The following is a 16975-nucleotide window of genomic DNA, read 5'->3' as shown; positions in this document are numbered from 1 at the left end:
AGAGATAATACAACCAAGATTTTTATAGAGAATTCTGAAACGAAATTACAAGCACAACTGATTCTTATTCAATGTTATTTTCATTTTTATTTGCTATAATAGCATGTACATGCAATAATAGAAGCAACACATTTTTTCCAACTATCCTTGTAAAACCAATACTGATTTAGAGATGCATATATACCTAGAAATACACACTAGATATCTAAGAATAAAAGAATACGCGAATATAAAAATATAAAGGTATACATACTTATATAATATATATCTTTATATTTGTATATGTTATCACCATATATTTCTTCTTAATCTTATTAATTTAAATATTTGCGTATTCTTTTATTTTCTTAAATCTTTTGTCACTGTTTTATTTGTTCCATCTCACAATATGTAAAGTGAAGCATAATTTAAACCTAAATTTAAACTGAAATTTTGAAAATTCAATGTACTCTTATTAAATTATAACGACATGAATTTCTCTCTTTTTTTAAAGTGCTAGTTAAATATTTTAAATGTGTAAAATATTTTAAAAATTAAACATGTATTAGAAAGGTTGTTTTATAAGCTTTAAAAGCTTTTTGTATCAGGTACATATTAGAACAATATGATATAAATCTTACACATATTTACATATGATATAGCAAAGGAAACAGTAATTATATGTTTGTGTATTTGAAATATACATATACACATATTTCGAGACTGCTTCGGAGATCTCTTATCACGTACATTTTTCTAATGTAACAAGAGTGCCAGTAATTCTTGTATCATATTAAAGCACAACGCATTAAGAAATTTCCATTTTCAATTTTATTATTCATAAAAAAAAAACACTCGCTTTTTAAATCTAAGTAAATCATGAATTTTCAAAGCAATCTGTTAGAGAAAGGAAAAAATTGATAAAAGTGTATAAATACAATTGATAACGTAGGATAAATGCATTCATAATTGTACTCCATATAACATTTGATCAATATATATATATATATATATATATATCAATATATATATATATATATTGATATATATATATATATATATATATATATATATATATATATAACGTATGTTACATCGTATTGTTGTAATAATATAAGCATCCCACCTAAGGTGAACAGTGTAGTAATTTATGATTTTCATACACTCGGTTTATTATAGAATAACTAGAATATTGTGGTAAATAGTACATGTATGAATCGCATAGGAAGGTCGATTTTTTTGCATATATCTGAGATCTGCGTATAAAAATTTCGATAAAAGAATCATGTAACTGCCATGACTAAAGATGTATTTTAATTTCGAATGGGTGATGTATTTTAAGTTAAAAATGGGAAGTTTACAAATAAATACATAATATGCGACGCCTGACTTTATTAACATTTATGCACGAAAACGCGTTAATGTGGATTTCGTTCGTTCGAATAGATATTATTCTGCCAGTCGGCTCTTGAATTAATTAAGGTGATTTATAAAAAATAAAACGAGATGTTATTAAGTGTTTCGTAAATAAGAAATATCGTTACTGTTATGATACATTTAGTTCAATTTGAAAAAACGAGAAGACGTAATCGCGTGCGCGGGTGAATAGTAATTGTAGTATAATTATTGCATTATTATACGCATACGCTCAATATTGTGCGCAATATTGTATTCAATATGCGTATATTAATACATTAATATTAAAAAACTCGTTCGATTCTCATTTCAAATGCTAGGCTATAATAGAATTCCGTGCTCATGTTAGGTGTAGATATGAAATACCAATCGAACGAGTTTCCCATTGTTTTCTCTTTATATATCCATGAATCCAGGATTCAAGAAAATAAACTATTGAGCGATAGATAAAGCGTTCATTATGCTAAATATTCAGATGCAATAAAACATTATTATTCGACGCAATTTATTTCATAGAATTAAACGACCTTATACGTGATAATTATAAGATAAAATATGCGTAAAATATTGCTTTATGATCGAATTTAGTAATAATAACTAGTGTGTTTATTGATCCTTGTTAACATATATAAATAGTGTGCACACTCTTTCGAGGATAATAGAACGTTTTATTTCAGACTGACTTCGAATTTATTTTGTCGGTGAAACAAACAACAAACAGAAGCTATCGGCTATGTTAATTGACTAGTAATATGGAAACCATTTGTATTTACCGGGGACGTGGTATGTATGTATATTATGTTAGTAAAATGTGCTGAGATTCTTGCGTGAATTATCATGCACGCTATCAATAGTTTATTTTCTTAACTTACACTTACTCTTTGATAGATGGCATGATAGAGTTAAACGTACAGAAGCTCATGAAAGTATTTCAACACTTGTCGAAGAAAACTTTTACGTATATATATACGTAATATATATATATTGTATGTATTATATAAAACATTTAAAAATTGCAGTAGCGCTGTAATGAGATATTACTATTATCTTGGTTAAATTTGAAACTAATCTGAAAATGTATATACAAGTTACAAGATATTTATTGCGAACATATATTTAATAAAAAATTAATATGCAGCATGAGAGAGAGAGAGAGAGAGAGAGAGAATAACCGTTTGAATATATAATAAATGTTAAAAATTGCACTACATATTTTGTATCTTCTATGTACATTTTCTAATATATTTCAAACTACTAATATACTCATGGTAACTAAATCTCATCACAATGTTAGCGAAATATTAAAATGTCTTGTATCACGCACACAATATATTCATAAAAGTTTTTTATAAGTGTTCGAATATTTTCGTAAGCAACTGTAAATGTGTTTCGTACACTACATAATTAACGAATACTCATAAGAAATTAAATACATAAAAGAAGTGCAATATGAAAGTACAAAATTTGATGTTTTATTTGAATTTTGTATATTTTACAACAAAAAAGGTGCAAAAGTGACAAAAGAAATATATGGATGGCTTCTCCAATATTCTAAATTTTTTTTTAAATATATAAGACTTTCGAAAATGTTTTACTATCAGAATCTTTAATATATGTAAGGCCATGTCTCTGATAACGTACTTATATAGTGTTGAACTTTTGAATAATACTATCTAACTATAAAAAAAAATAATGAAAGCGGTTTAGAACAATTTAACATTATACAATTTTCTAATCACTTTAAACATTATCTTGAATTTTTGTATGATCGAATTTCTATATTCGAACGACGAATTCCATATTCTTATAGGTCGATATATAACGATGGATATATGAAATATAGCTCCAGTATTGATCTGATTTTTGGCATAATTGTAGGGTAAATGTATATATAATTATTTTCCAAAAAAATACTCATTGTTGAATGTATATGAGGGAAAATTGTTATAGATAAGGCTATTATCGTCATTTATATTAATTGAGATAATAAACGACGTTTCGATTAAATAAGATTCTTTTCATGTTATTGCTTCGATTTCTTTTCATTAAACTTATTAGTATTTATATCATAATAATTTATCCAAAAATAGAATAACAATTTATTTTCACGAGTATCTTATTTTTATTATGTAGTAAAGGTATTCTTGTTTCTCATATATGTAAATTTGGGAAATTATTAAGCATTTTTATTTTATTTATTTATTGACTTAAAAAATTCAGTATTACATATTATTTAATCTATGTAATTTTTGTATCAAATTTGTTATATACATATATACTCACATATCAATATATATTCATTAACCAAAAATAATTTAAAGTATTACTCTTTATAAATCTTTTTTTTTTATATTTTTAAATTACTGCAAAAGTTGAATACCAGGTATATATTATTTAAGTTCTTGACAAATTATATTATAAACCAGAATATTCGTAATTAATTGTAATTATACAATCATTTATTATAAAATTTATATATAAAAATAACTTTTATATTTCAGTTGGAACGTACATGGCACCGTAAGTTTACAATAATAAGCTATCTATATGATCGTATAAATAATTATATGTATTATATTAATCTTAAATGCGTTTGTCGAATAACATCTTTATGTATTCATAATATCTGCATAATTTAAAATAAGCAATAAACTTTATACTTGTACGTTCAAGCTGTACTATTAAAAATACCAATATTTAAAAAATAACCACCTATCAATAAAATGGGATAACGAATTTTCTTATTTATAAGAAACCTTCTTTCGAAAGATGCATATTTTGAACAATATAAACAAACATTTGTTTGACATATTGTTATACAATAGTATATTTGCTGAAGCGCCGTCTACCTGTTGCATTCACGACTATGAATATCTAAATTTCAGTTTCATCTTCATCTAAAATCCTTCAGGAGAACGAAGGAGTAATTGTGTTTCTGGTTCGAGATTTTACCGTTATACCCACGATTATACCTTTATATCGTATTCGTACTAATAAGTACTAAAATGTTTGAAATACCGATATAATTTTTAAGATGTGAGAAGAGCGGATCATTTTTACTGAAATGTTTAATATATTTACCCCTTGTTATGCTTTACCTCAGTAATACCTTGCATCGAACGATTCATGTTCTGGAAATATAATTTTGTCTGAACTTTAAAAAAGCATAATGGCTTTTTTGTGTCCGGTTCGCATACGTCGAGGAAAGAAAAAGAAACGTGAGTAGTAAAATATCAAATAATTTTGTAAAGATATCTTTCAATCTTATTTTCTATTAAAAATGTAATATATAAAATACACTGTATGTATACATATATGAGCTGCTACATATATTTATTAAAATTGCGTCTATATATAATTACTTTTCATTGTTTATAATAATTAAATATTTATTGAGCGGAAAGAAAATATTTAAGCTTGAAATTTTACTGAAAATATGGTTAAAATTTTCTTATATATATTGAACAATAAGAATATATTAAATAAAAATATTGAGAATTAACAAGTTTATTATTGAAGTTCATAGTCATTTTTAAATATATTATTATCTTAAGTAATGAACACATAATAGTCTTTTTATATATAATTATGTGCTATTCTATATCCCAAAATTCTTTTAGATTCTTATATCCTTATAAACTATTTATTGTCTTGTAACATAAATTTATCCTGTTTTTATGTGTATTATATAATAAATGAGTTACTTAACTCTGCTAACTACTTTGAATTACAGGATCAAATATGTTACATATTATATATATAAAATAATCTTGATAATAATAATATAAAATAATTGTATAACACCATAATTTCATATAACTTTCATTTGAAACATCTTTTTATATAGCAAAAGAAATTATGCTATTTATTTTAGTGTAATTCAAAGTGACAAAGTTAGCCACCTTACTCTGAATATGAAGGAGGAAATATAGCAGTAAAAATTTTGAACTTTATATTACAGCAGGAGTACACAATTTTAATTTGGAGAAAGATTGCGCTGGTGGTGGCAGTACAGGACTTGGTTTAGGGACAAAAGTACCATTGCCTCCTGGTCGTATAACAGGAAGTGCTAGTATTGAGACACTGGTCCGAGTAGGTATAGAAAAAGAAAATGGTCTGTCACCAGATAGTAAGATGGTTATTGTTCATGATTTTACACCATGTGTTGACGATGAACTCCAAGTAAAACGTGGCCAGGTTAGCAATTTTTATAATGTGTCTTTATATATGTGAATAACGTTGTTCTTCACTGTGTCTGTTACTTGTTTACTTCATGTCTTCTAACTTCATGTTTTTATATTTGTTTTGTGTTTATAAATATTATTATTTATAAAATTTGTTATTTAACTTCATCCTTACATATTTATTTGTGTTATTTTGTTTTATTTCTTGCATGTTTTAGGTTGTAAATGTTTTATATAGAGAGAATGACTGGGTATATGTAATAGCAGCTGATACACGTATGGAAGGTTTTGTTCCGCATTCGTATTGTGCACCTTATACGTCTCAGCTTGCTGAATTAACACTTGCTACTCTTATGAATAATGTGAAAAAGAAATTACCAAGATCTAATGAGACTGATTGTGATTTTGCTGGTACAGGTCGTTCACAAATTGTAGATACGCAACAAACTGACACAGGATCAGCATCAGACTGTGAAAGTTATGCTCGTAATGTCACCACTGCTGATGTGAATGTTAATCGATCTAACATCACACAGTCTCAAAATTCTATTCAAACTATATCCTCTCAGCCAGATGTACATCCTTTCTTTAAGGTATGTATACAAATCTTCTAAATTTATATATTATGAATATTGCACAAGAAAATAACTTGTATAGTTTGTATAATCTTTAGAATTTACTAATTTTCAGAAAGATACATAATATTTTATTTCTATAATGCATGTTACAGGATCCATCAGCTGGGAGATATATTGTACTTTACACTTTTGTGGCTAGAGATGAAAATGATGTTAGTGTAGAAAGAGGTGAATTTGTAACTGTACTCAATCGAGATGATCCTGACTGGTTTTGGGTACTTAGACATTGTGATGGTAATGAAGGATTTGTACCATCTGGATTTGTATATCCAGGACATGTTCTCCATTCATATGCAACAACTACTACAACTACCACTACTACTACAGTAGCTACAACATCTACAGAAACACATGGTTTAGGTTGGTCTTCGCTCCTTTTTTATGAAAATTAACGTTAATAAAACGCGAAAAAACTTAAGTTCAGATTTATTTACAGTTTACAATTTTAAATATATATACATGAAGGAAGTTTATGTTAATTTCAATGTTATATAATAATATTCAGAATTTTCATTTGTATATTCTTAACAATTTAATTAATCTCGATTTTTTATTATGTTATTTTAAGGAAAAGGAAATAACAATATGTCAGGAAATGAGTCATTACAGCAAAAAGGTTTGCGAGATTTTCGAGATGAGACAAATGGCACAGAATTAGTTGTACTTTATGATTATAAGGCGCAGGCGCCAGATGATTTATCTGTGAGAAGAGCTGATTGGATATATGCAGATTTAGGAAATCAAACTGTAGATGGTTGGTTGTGGGCATATGCGCCTAAAACTCGAAAATATGGATTTATTCCAAAAGCGTATGCACGGCCTCCTGCTATGACGAGTTTATAACATATTAGACATACTTTTTTATCTTTTTGCATTTTATACATGTATTCAAATAATAATATACTATTACATAGTATTACACTCCAAACGGTATTCAACAATTTGGATAGACATCAAAGATACAATTTTCTCTGTGTAAGTATAATCATTAATAATGTTAATGGGGGGGGGATAAATTGGAATTTAATTATATATATACGTAAATTTTGTAATATATTTAATGTACAGTAACATTAACATTAAGTGTAGCACAATCTGATGTAATGTGACTGAGGAGACCTTCATGCAGAACTATACAATCACCTGTTGAATAAATGTCTTGAGGACATTGTGCTGTTCTTAATGAATTCACTGGACCTGTGTATGTTAGGCAACGTAAGCCTTCATTATCAATCTTGTCCACAGCCTGTTGTGGAAGTAGTCGATATGCATATCATTTATCATGTACATAGGTATTAATCTTTTATTCAACTGAACTTTTTTATCAATCATATAATATACCTGAATACTACATAAAAGCTTGTCTGTTGTATTTCCAATATCCAGCCCAGCAACCCAAGCGATTATTATATTTTTTTCATGAAAATCTTTTTTTTTATTAATTTTCTCGTTAGATATATATTGGTCTGTACAATGTAGCCGAGCAGCCAGCACTGATAATGGTAAACGATTTCGATATTTTGGGTTGATTTGACTACCATTAAATAATTTTGCAATAGGTTCTCTTGGTATAAAGATTTAATGTTAATCAAATGCATTATTGAAATATTTGAAATTCTCCTTAATACATCTGTATGTCAAAAGTCTTTTCTTTACTATTAAGAATAAAAAAATAATTAAACAACTTTCAAAACATATTTTGTAGAATCATTCTAATATAAATACAATAAAGCCATATCTATCATACATGATATATTCATATATCAGTAGATATATCTCACAAATTGTTACATAATCATAATACTTATTGTTTCAAAGGCAAACTTTTTCTAAATTATTTTTTTTATATTGTTAATAGTAATGATTTTTAAACATACAAATACTTGATATTTTTTTCTACTTAAATAAAAAATTTTCATTTTTGTGTAATAATACTAATAATTTAAGTAATTACTAATAATTTAAATATACTTGTTTATACTCACGAAAGTTTGCCAGAAACTAAAAGAAGAGCCAGGCACCGACTAGTATTGGAAAATAAGGCACTAAAACTGACGATGAGTGTACTTTTGATACCTGGTTCTACATTCAGGATAGGTACCTCTGGATGATCAAAGATAAAATGATGCGTCAATGCTGAGAAAGCTACATTTATAGCACAATCAATTCGTGGGCACCGGATCGGTCTACGAGAACATTCTGCGGTAATTTGTCCGTTGACTTTTGCTTCTAACATATATGACTCTACATTTCTTCTCTTAAATAAGTTACAATAACTTTGTCGCTGTTTTTCTTTATCACAATTTCTACTTCGTTCTCCGCTCGTATTATTTTGGTTTCTAACTTGTTCATAATCAGAAGTATCTTCAAAATCATTATGATAATATGTTAATGTATTTCTATCGAAATTTTGTAGCATATGAGAGTAATTCTGATTCCAAGATTTGGTATATAATTGTTCAATGTTGATAGGATCGTACTGCCGCAATCTTTGATGATGTTTTGAATAATAGTCTGATCCCTGTTGTGAAATTTGCATCTTTTTCATATGTGTATATGTGGAATTCAAGCTGATATTGCTTTCTTGCAATAAATTCATGTTTGATTGTTGGCACTGTGTATAACAAAGAATGCAGCCAGGATCTGGAATATATATTTGTAATTTCGGAAAGTACTCCGTTAATTTATTGCATTAATTGATTAGATGAAATACAAAAATAATATGAAAATATACACCTTTTTATGAAATATGGAACTTCAGTTACAGATTTTTTATATGGTTTATTGTTAATAATATAATTTTAATTTTTACAAATTGTTTCATATGCTATCATTTTATTGAAGATTTAAAAAGATAGAATAAAAATTATGTATACTATAATTGTATTAGAATTGTTAAATTATTAAATCTCCAATAAGATGAAGTAGAATACTTTGCAGAAAAACTAAAATTATTATATACTTAATTATATTGCTAACAATAAACCATACTACTTTTAATAATATTTATCATTAGTTTATTTTTATTTTTAACAATTACTGAAATATTAATTTTAGAAAATTATGTTAAATAACCTGATTGCAGTGCAAAATGTTGAATACAACGTTGACATAAAGTATGCTCATTAGAACAAGGAACATTCTGACTAACATTAGAATTTATATTTTCAAGACAAATAGCACAGAATCCAAGTATCGTGTTTTCTAGCTCGCCGCCTTTTTTCCTCTCATCTTCGCAATTTAGTTCTTTTTCCTTCACGGTTAGAATTCTAAAATTTTTGTTTTCTTGTATCCTCTTTCCGTCATTCTGTTCTTTTAGTTCTTCACGCTGAAAGAATTCTTTCATGCTACTGTTACATTTAACCAAATTGTAAATTATTACTTTTAAAATAAAAAAACAATTCAAAATATACTTTCTTCATTTAATATTTTGTATTCCATTCTATTGTAGATTAAACCAAATGTAAGTTTTAACCAGATTAAACTGAATGTAAGTTCGCGCAATTATTTTTTAAATTAATTATATAAAAAATCTAAATATAATCCATAAAAGTAATTTTTAATTAAAATTGATTTTTCATTTATTTAAATAAATGTCTCGTAATTTTATTCAAATTAGTAACCGCATATGTAAAATATATTTTTATAAAAAATGGTGTATTTAAAATAAGTAAAAAAAATTTCTTGTAAATTTAAGATATAAATTAGTTTCTTCTTTGAAAGGGAATTCTAGTGGTGAAAAATTAAAATGAAATTCAATCTATTTATTCACAATTTCGAATCTGGCTTCCCTTGAATACTAAGTCACGTGCCTCGTTCTGATTTTTTATCGAATTGCAGTTTGCTTTATTAGCTCGCTGATTTTCTTTTTCCATCTTTTTCTTTGGATTCTCAAGTCAGCTCGTATATCACTTTGAACGATACTTCTTCAATTTTGTATATCGCGTTTCGTCGTAGCTCGCTTTCTTTACTACAAAATGTTACGGATATCATTATAACTTTTGCTAACTTAATTCATGCATTTTTTCTTTATTGTTCTATCAAAATAAATGTATATAATCATCGCAAGATTAATTTGAAAAAGTTATGGGAAAATACAAACATATATATTTTTTCATTCTAGACAAAGTTATAATTTCCAAAATGTCAATATGAAAAATGTAACTATATACGTAATTAACCGATGAATATTTTTTACTTATTTAATATTAGTTATAAAATTACAATTTTTATAAAATTAAAAAGAATAATACTTTGATTTCAATTTTTTTGTAAACATTACAAATTTTTTATTTGTATTTTTATTTTATATGTATTATATTTATTATATTTTACTTATTATGTTTTTATTTATACGTGAAAAGACAAATGAGAAAAGAAAATTCAAATTTTATGCAAATTATATATGTAATATTTATAAAATAGCAATAAGAGATTTTCACAGTGAAAAAGTCAGATAATTACCAAATTTCAAAGTATTGCTAAGTATATAATCAATATTGTATTATTAATTCCAGGAAAATTCTTCAATTTTCTTGACTTCCATAAATTCATGAACAATTTCAATATTTCCAATATTTTCGAATAAAGGGATAATTTAAACGTGCATATAAAATGTTCGTTAATGAAAGCTTTAGTTTTCCGTTCGCTGCAATTTACTACTTAAAAACGTTTTACGTACATTGACGATGTAAACTTCGATACGTATGATTTGCCGATTAGATTTGAAAAACCATTTTGACATCTATCTCCTTTGTCACTTCTCGAAACCTTCAAATATTTGACTACCCTTTGAAGATTAGAAATATATTTAACGATGTTGACGAGTATTATTGTCTTTCCTATTTTTATTATCTTTATTTAAAATTTTATTTATTTCATTTTTTCAAATTCTCATCGAAAAGATAATTTAATAATTACCAAAAATTTATGCCAATTATTTTATCTACGTCGTCCCTAATAATATTATTTATAATATAAGTACAAATTTATATAATATAACCATGAACAAATTAAATATTAATGTTAAAATTGGTATATTTATATGTAACACAAAAGTTATATATACATGTAAATATACAATATTGAAAATCTTACAAAACGAAAATCCTACTAAATACTAACGTTAATTTTAATTATTATCTTAAAATATAAAAATTATATTCTCAGTTCAGGAAATGGTACCATACATAGCTCAAGTAAAAAAGAATTACAGGCCAATACAATTTTTATTATCTAAATCTAGAAATATGTATACAATATTTACATAAAAAAATACAAATGAATTTCTATTAAATCATAGATGACAAATCGATATTATTAATGGCATTCATAAGTTTTGCATTTAATTATTAAAATCGGTAAAAAACTGCAAATTTTTAATATAAAGGAATTAAATGTAAATTAATTTGATTAATTTCAGATAATTTTATAATAATTGTATTATTCTAAAATTATGCTGTACAAGAAAAAGCTTTTAATAAATTATACGGCACCAAGGAAGATTGCCTAAAAACTTAATATGAAAACGAAAATTATTGTACAATTATATAAATTAAAAATGAAATAAGAAGTCTGTATAATAAATATAAATTCTACATAACAAAATTAATTTTAAAATTTTTGCTGACAAAAATTACACATCTTTTACATACGTATTTAGATACAATTTTAATTGATTACATTCTTATAAAAATTGATATCACTTTTTCTACATAGAAACAAAATATTTTTCAATTTGAATCATAAATATACAATTTTCTATAACATGAAAATTCTGCAATAAACATAGAGAATTGAGAAAAGCAATATATATAATTAATAAAGTGCGCTAGCAATAAACCATAATGAAAAATAATTTAATGAATATAATTGAACATAAGTATGGATTATGTACTTGTTACAAAATGTTATCATGAAGATACAAATTTCTTGAAATAACGTCTTTTTTTATATATACATTTTTAAAGTCCAAATTAAGTTGCTATATTTGATATGCATGAGATTTGCATACATTTTGCACTAATAAAATGTTGTTTTTATGTAATTACTTTTTATAAATTTCTTTTTTGATAAATAATTCATATTTATTTCTATTTTATAGCTACTTGTCAAACAAAATTTATACAATCAATATTATTGAACTTTTGTATATGACTCAAAGTAAAAAATAGTACAATTCCATTTATGAAATTATGTTTAAACTTATTTAAAAAATTATAAAATTTATAATATATCACATTTGTTTCACTTGATTGTAATTTTTATTCTTTATCTTGTAGACTTAAGAAAGAAACCATCTTTCAAGTTTGCCAATTTTTCTGTGCTTTTTGCATTATTTAAACGTAAGTCACCCGATAGTACGAAATTCCGGTTTTCACCTAAATTAATCATACTAAAACTTTTAGTTTTACTATTGATCAAGGAATTACCTTCCTCAAATAGTGACAATAATGGTAATTCATTAATACTTAATTGCTCTTCTTTTGGTTTTGGAACAGATTGATTACAATCAGTTAAATTTCTATTCAAAGACTTTTCACTTGATAAATCAATCGATTTTACTTCTATTGGCGATAAGCTGGCACTAAAAGATAAGAAATGTGTAGAATTAGATCTAAACTTCGGTTGTAAATTTATCCTGTTAAAGTCATTAAATTGTGCATCATAGACTTTTTTTGCGTTATTTAGGCCATTATCATTAGCTTCTTTTATTTTCAATGTATTATTATATTCTAAATTTGTAACATTATCAAATTTGAGATTCTCACGATCAGTCTTATGATCTATAATATCATCTAAACTTTGTTGTTTTTCTATGGAATTGGTATCAAGATTTAAAGATAAATTAATATCGCTGCTACTTTGAGATTTGTTATTATTAAAACCAAAATTGAAAACATTATTTGGCACATATTTTGCTATACATTGACGTATACTCATTTCTGTAAATTTCGAGCTGAAATTAAGTATATTTGTTTTTATAGGAGTATTATTTAACGATTTCGATACACAATTCTTTAAATTACTTTTATGTTTGTTTAACATTACTGAATCAATAACTTCACGTTTTACTGAATTTGATTCTTCAAAATGTTTCGTTAAACGCGTATTTACAAATGAATTTTTCAACATTTGAAAATCATTTGATAATTTTTTTGATTGACTTAAATTTTGCATGAAATGATCTGTATCTTGCAAAAGTTTATAGTTTAATTCTTGTATGAAATTATTTGATTTTGCATTTTCCTCGTTATAGAAATGTAAATCAGACATACTTTCGTTTTTACTATCATGATCAAGCACAGAATTCTTGACAGATAAATTATTCAAATTTTCTATGTTAGCTCCTAGCTCAAACTCCCATTGAGAAGATATTGCTTCGCTTCCATCAACCGATCTTTTCCCAAGATTTTCAGTATCTTCTTGTAACTGATAATCATTCTGTAATACAAGGGACAATTAAGAATTGATGTTTATCAATGCACAAATTTTTATAACAAAAACATAATAAAGTATTTACTCACATCATAATCTTGTATCCTATTATATTTCTTTAGTTGATTATTCATGAAATCCTTTATTTTACTGCCACTTAATTGGTTAAATTCTACATCATAGTTTGAATTCTTTTGTGGACTAACCAATTCTGCACCAACGCCTGGTTCTCTGGGTCCGTTAGCTATAAAATCTGTAAATGCGATTTAAAAGATATAATTAACATAAAGTTAAAAAATTTAACTATAAAGAATTATTGATCAAAATAATATGAAGTAGTATATACCATAATCTCGACGCTGTTGATGTATTTGATTACTAATTTCTTCCAACCTACGGAGACTTGTGGCATAATTAGTCTTTGCATCTTGTATTGCTTTTTGTAAACATTCGACTCGTTCTTTCTGAGTTGCTAACATTTGATCACACTGTGCTTTGACTTCGAAATATGGTCGCGCTTTTATTATGGAACGACGATGTTTTTCCTCTAGTTGTAACAATCTTTTCTCAGCATTATGAAACAATACTGCCCTTCTGTAATGTTCTCTACCACATTCTGCTTTTTGATTTTCAGCGTCCATAACCTAAGTCATAATGTAATCAAAATTAACTGAACTGAACTTTAATTTTTATTCTTTCTTCATCATATTCATATGTACATGTTTTAACATAATCATCACCATTTTTTTTTTATTATATAGTTTAATGTTTATTAATTTATCATATTTACTTTAAGCGTTGCATGATTTAGCATATCCTGCCATGCTTGATCAAAATTCCATTCATGTTGATGTGACATAAATCTACTCTCGGCTAATGCCACAGTTTCTTTTGCCGCCACATGAATTTCGCTTGCTCTTTGGAATAGTTGAGCTTGTTGTTGACATTTTATCTGTATCAAATTTTGCTCAATTATATCTCAAAATTTAATAAATATTTTAATTATGGTCTCACCTGAGCTTGACGTGCCACTTCAAGTGCTTCATAATAACACCTTGCTTTTTCAACGCAACTATTTCCTACTTTATTTAATATTTCCTTTAATCTTTTGGTAGTTTCAGATAATAGTTGCCTAAAAGCAGTGTGAGCTTCCTGAACAATAAATATTATATATCATTAAGAATTAAATATTATTAAAAAAAAAAACTAATACATTTATATACAAATTGAACATCATAAATGTTATGTAAAATCATTTAATCAATATCCTAATATAGCTTATACACAAAGTACAAAAAGCTTTTAACTTCATTGTCTGAAAGAATTAATACTTACATCCAATTCAGTTTCAAGTTTATTTATATCATCTGTTGCATCGTTCAAATTCTCTAACTCAATCTAAAAATTCAAAATGATTTATACTGAATAATTTTGTGGCACTTATTTTTTAATGACAATTTCTATATGCTATATATAATTTTGTCTAATATGCAACATATTAGTATTTTGTATTTTCAATGTTATAAAAAATTATAACTGGATTTCATATATTCTTTGAGATATTCTTTTTTATATATAGTTAAATTTCATGGAAGTATTTCTAATTATTTTAATTATTATATAATTTCTATTCTTTTTGTTTCTTAGTGGTTGATATTTTTACTATTACAAAGATTTTAATATTTATAATTACATATTTCCTATTTAATAAAAAACAGTGAATTCCAGCAGACAATTTTTACATTTGATAAATTATAGATCAAATAATAATTTTAATTTGTATAAATTACTATTTACAAATTATTCGTTAAAATAATAATAATTATTATTATAATAAAGACAATTATTATTTTGATATTAACAAATAACATTAAGGAAATAAAAATAACTACACGTTATACATTGTTTGCAACAATAGATATTATATATTAAACAACTATTTTAAGAACATTATCAAAATAATAATCTACAATTAAATAACTACTATTAGATATATACATTTATTATTTGACAAACGTTGAGAATGAAAATGAAGTGAAAGCAAAGTGGAACATGGTACCAGGCTGTATTAGGCATTACGTTTGCATTTAGTAATCATTTATTTACGCATATAACCTATAACTTTAAAAAAATATATATTTATTGGCATAAGCAAAACAAATGGAAAAATTATTTTTATAAAGATAATTACCTGTATTCGAGGATCTAAAGCTCCATCAACATTATCCGTAACATCCATCCTTTAATTTTTGGCATTTAAATGATTTAACTCGTCATTGTGGAATTCAACTCAATTATTCCGAGTTTATATGAATATACATAATTGTATAAATTGTAAGTGGTTTTCATAATAGTCTGCATGTAAAATTATTCGTTGTCTTCCAAACTGAAAAAATACACTGTCAAGCAATTATGCGTAACATTAAAGAGACTTCTAAAGAATGATAAACCGAACTAAGTATGTAGGATATTATTATGTATATAAGTACTACTTACATACTAGTGAATACGGTCGCTTTCATTAACTATATAATTCAATGTATTGCGAAAAGACTCACTTATGGTATCCAACGCTAATAAACAATAAAAGTTGATTTTATGTCGAAAGATATGTCGATTAGATATTTTTTATTTGGTGAATGTTATAAGATCTTTAAGTCTTAAAATCGGAATCTTTTCTAAAACATCCTGTATATTACTTCCATTTACATGAAAATTTTTCTATTATAAAATTGTAATATTTATATATAATTATTATTGGAAAAACATGTATATATTCACAGAAACTTTTGTTAGAAAAGTACTAACCAGTTGTACATAAAGTCAATAGAATACTAAAATATGATTCTTGATGATTACAAAAATTATGTTTGTGTAATAACAACTTGTGCTAGTTTTAAAACAGTTTCTGATAAATCTGTCGTCTGCTATCATCTATAGGAATATCCACAGTAAAATTGTGTGACTTTCAAACTATATTGGCAACAATATGAACCATGGTTCTCATGAAACAGATCTCGACACTCACTAGGGAAAACCGCCCGAAAATTGAATCATGACCAGTCGTGAAAAATCAACATGGAAGACAGTAAAGTTAGTGTTCTTGCCAGATAGACAGAGATGAATAGAGTGTCTCCGTCTCTCTCTCTCTCTCTCTCTCTCTGAGATATTCACAGCATGTTACGCTTGTGAAAAAATGAGAATACTCACGTCACTGTTCTGGTTGTTCTACAATACTAAGCTGGACCACGCGGCCATGTGTGGAAGTTGTTCTATCCTAGTATATATAAGAACCTATTTAGTTCTATCATAAACGAGCCA

The 16975-nt window shown here is 25.9% G+C and overlaps 3 protein-coding genes across 7 annotated transcripts; 1 reads left to right on the top strand and 2 right to left on the bottom strand.

The window, feature by feature from the left end:
• Positions 1 to 4139: 4139 nt before the first annotated feature.
• Positions 4140 to 7575, top strand: LOC117212589 (SH3 domain-containing protein Dlish). 3 transcript variants are annotated; one of them, XM_033457504.1, is made up of 6 exons: positions 4140 to 4613; positions 5357 to 5592; positions 5798 to 6172; positions 6310 to 6577; positions 6786 to 7192; positions 7307 to 7575. In XM_033457504.1, the coding sequence occupies exons 1-5, from the start codon at positions 4565 to 4567 to the stop codon at positions 7058 to 7060; spliced, it is 1203 nt and encodes a 400-aa protein (XP_033313395.1). In that variant the 5' UTR covers positions 4140 to 4564; the 3' UTR covers positions 7061 to 7192; positions 7307 to 7575. The 3 variants fall into 3 exon arrangements, with proteins under 3 accessions (XP_033313395.1, XP_033313394.1, XP_033313393.1); XM_033457503.1 differs by having other exon boundaries at positions 7302 to 7575; XM_033457502.1 differs by having other exon boundaries at positions 7286 to 7575.
• On the bottom strand, positions 7097 to 12232 carry LOC117212594. Its single transcript, XM_033457510.1, has 5 exons — positions 12177 to 12232; positions 9293 to 9609; positions 8203 to 8860; positions 7559 to 7781; positions 7097 to 7463 (listed from the first exon to the last, which is right to left on the bottom strand). The coding sequence occupies exons 1-5, from the start codon at positions 12230 to 12232 to the stop codon at positions 7275 to 7277; spliced, it is 1443 nt and encodes a 480-aa protein (XP_033313401.1). The 3' UTR covers positions 7097 to 7274.
• On the bottom strand, positions 11837 to 16151 carry LOC117212587. 3 transcript variants are annotated; one of them, XM_033457499.1, is made up of 8 exons: positions 15846 to 16151; positions 15653 to 15775; positions 14990 to 15052; positions 14669 to 14806; positions 14445 to 14606; positions 14001 to 14298; positions 13744 to 13907; positions 11837 to 13660 (listed from the first exon to the last, which is right to left on the bottom strand). In XM_033457499.1, exons 2-8 carry the CDS (start codon positions 15728 to 15730, stop codon positions 12488 to 12490), a joined length of 2076 nt encoding a protein of 691 aa, XP_033313390.1. In that variant the 5' UTR covers positions 15731 to 15775; positions 15846 to 16151; the 3' UTR covers positions 11837 to 12487. The 3 variants fall into 3 exon arrangements, with proteins under 3 accessions (XP_033313390.1, XP_033313391.1, XP_033313392.1); XM_033457500.1 differs by having other exon boundaries at positions 15653 to 15769; XM_033457501.1 differs by lacking the exon at positions 15653 to 15775 and having other exon boundaries at positions 11838 to 13660; positions 15846 to 16150.
• Between the last annotated feature and the right edge of the window lie 824 nt (positions 16152 to 16975).

Source organism: Bombus bifarius, unplaced genomic scaffold (genome assembly GCF_011952205.1).
Source record: "Bombus bifarius isolate JDL3187 unplaced genomic scaffold, Bbif_JDL3187 scf7180000008325, whole genome shotgun sequence".
Taxonomy (NCBI): domain Eukaryota; kingdom Metazoa; phylum Arthropoda; class Insecta; order Hymenoptera; family Apidae; genus Bombus; species Bombus bifarius.
The sequence above is the reverse complement of the archived record's forward strand: the minus strand, read 5'-3'. Positions and strand labels throughout refer to the sequence as shown.

Excerpts from the sequence above, each read along its gene's own strand:
- LOC117212587 (XM_033457499.1), bottom strand. The coding sequence starts at position 15,730 with ATGCCTAATACAGCCTGGTACCATGTTCCACTTTGCTTTCACTTCATT. Across the intron at positions 14,807-14,989 it reads AACTTGAAACTGAATTGGAT|GAAGCTCACACTGCTTTTAG; the intron begins GTAAGTATTAAT and ends TTTATTGTTCAG. Across the intron at positions 13,908-14,000 it reads TCAACAGCGTCGAGATTATG|ATTTTATAGCTAACGGACCC; the intron begins GTATATACTACT and ends TCGCATTTACAG.
- LOC117212589 (XM_033457504.1), top strand. The coding sequence starts at position 4,565 with ATGGCTTTTTTGTGTCCGGTTCGCATACGTCGAGGAAAGAAAAAGAAA. Across the intron at positions 5,593-5,797 it reads TCCAAGTAAAACGTGGCCAG|GTTGTAAATGTTTTATATAG; the intron begins GTTAGCAATTTT and ends TGCATGTTTTAG. Across the intron at positions 6,578-6,785 it reads TACAGAAACACATGGTTTAG|GAAAAGGAAATAACAATATG; the intron begins GTTGGTCTTCGC and ends TGTTATTTTAAG.
- LOC117212594 (XM_033457510.1), bottom strand. The coding sequence starts at position 12,232 with ATGTATGCAAATCTCATGCATATCAAATATAGCAACTTAATTTGGACT. Across the intron at positions 8,861-9,292 it reads ACATTTTGCACTGCAATCAG|ATCCTGGCTGCATTCTTTGT; the intron begins GTTATTTAACAT and ends TATATATTCCAG. Across the intron at positions 7,464-7,558 it reads AGCTTTTATGTAGTATTCAG|GCTGTGGACAAGATTGATAA; the intron begins GTATATTATATG and ends CTTCCACAACAG.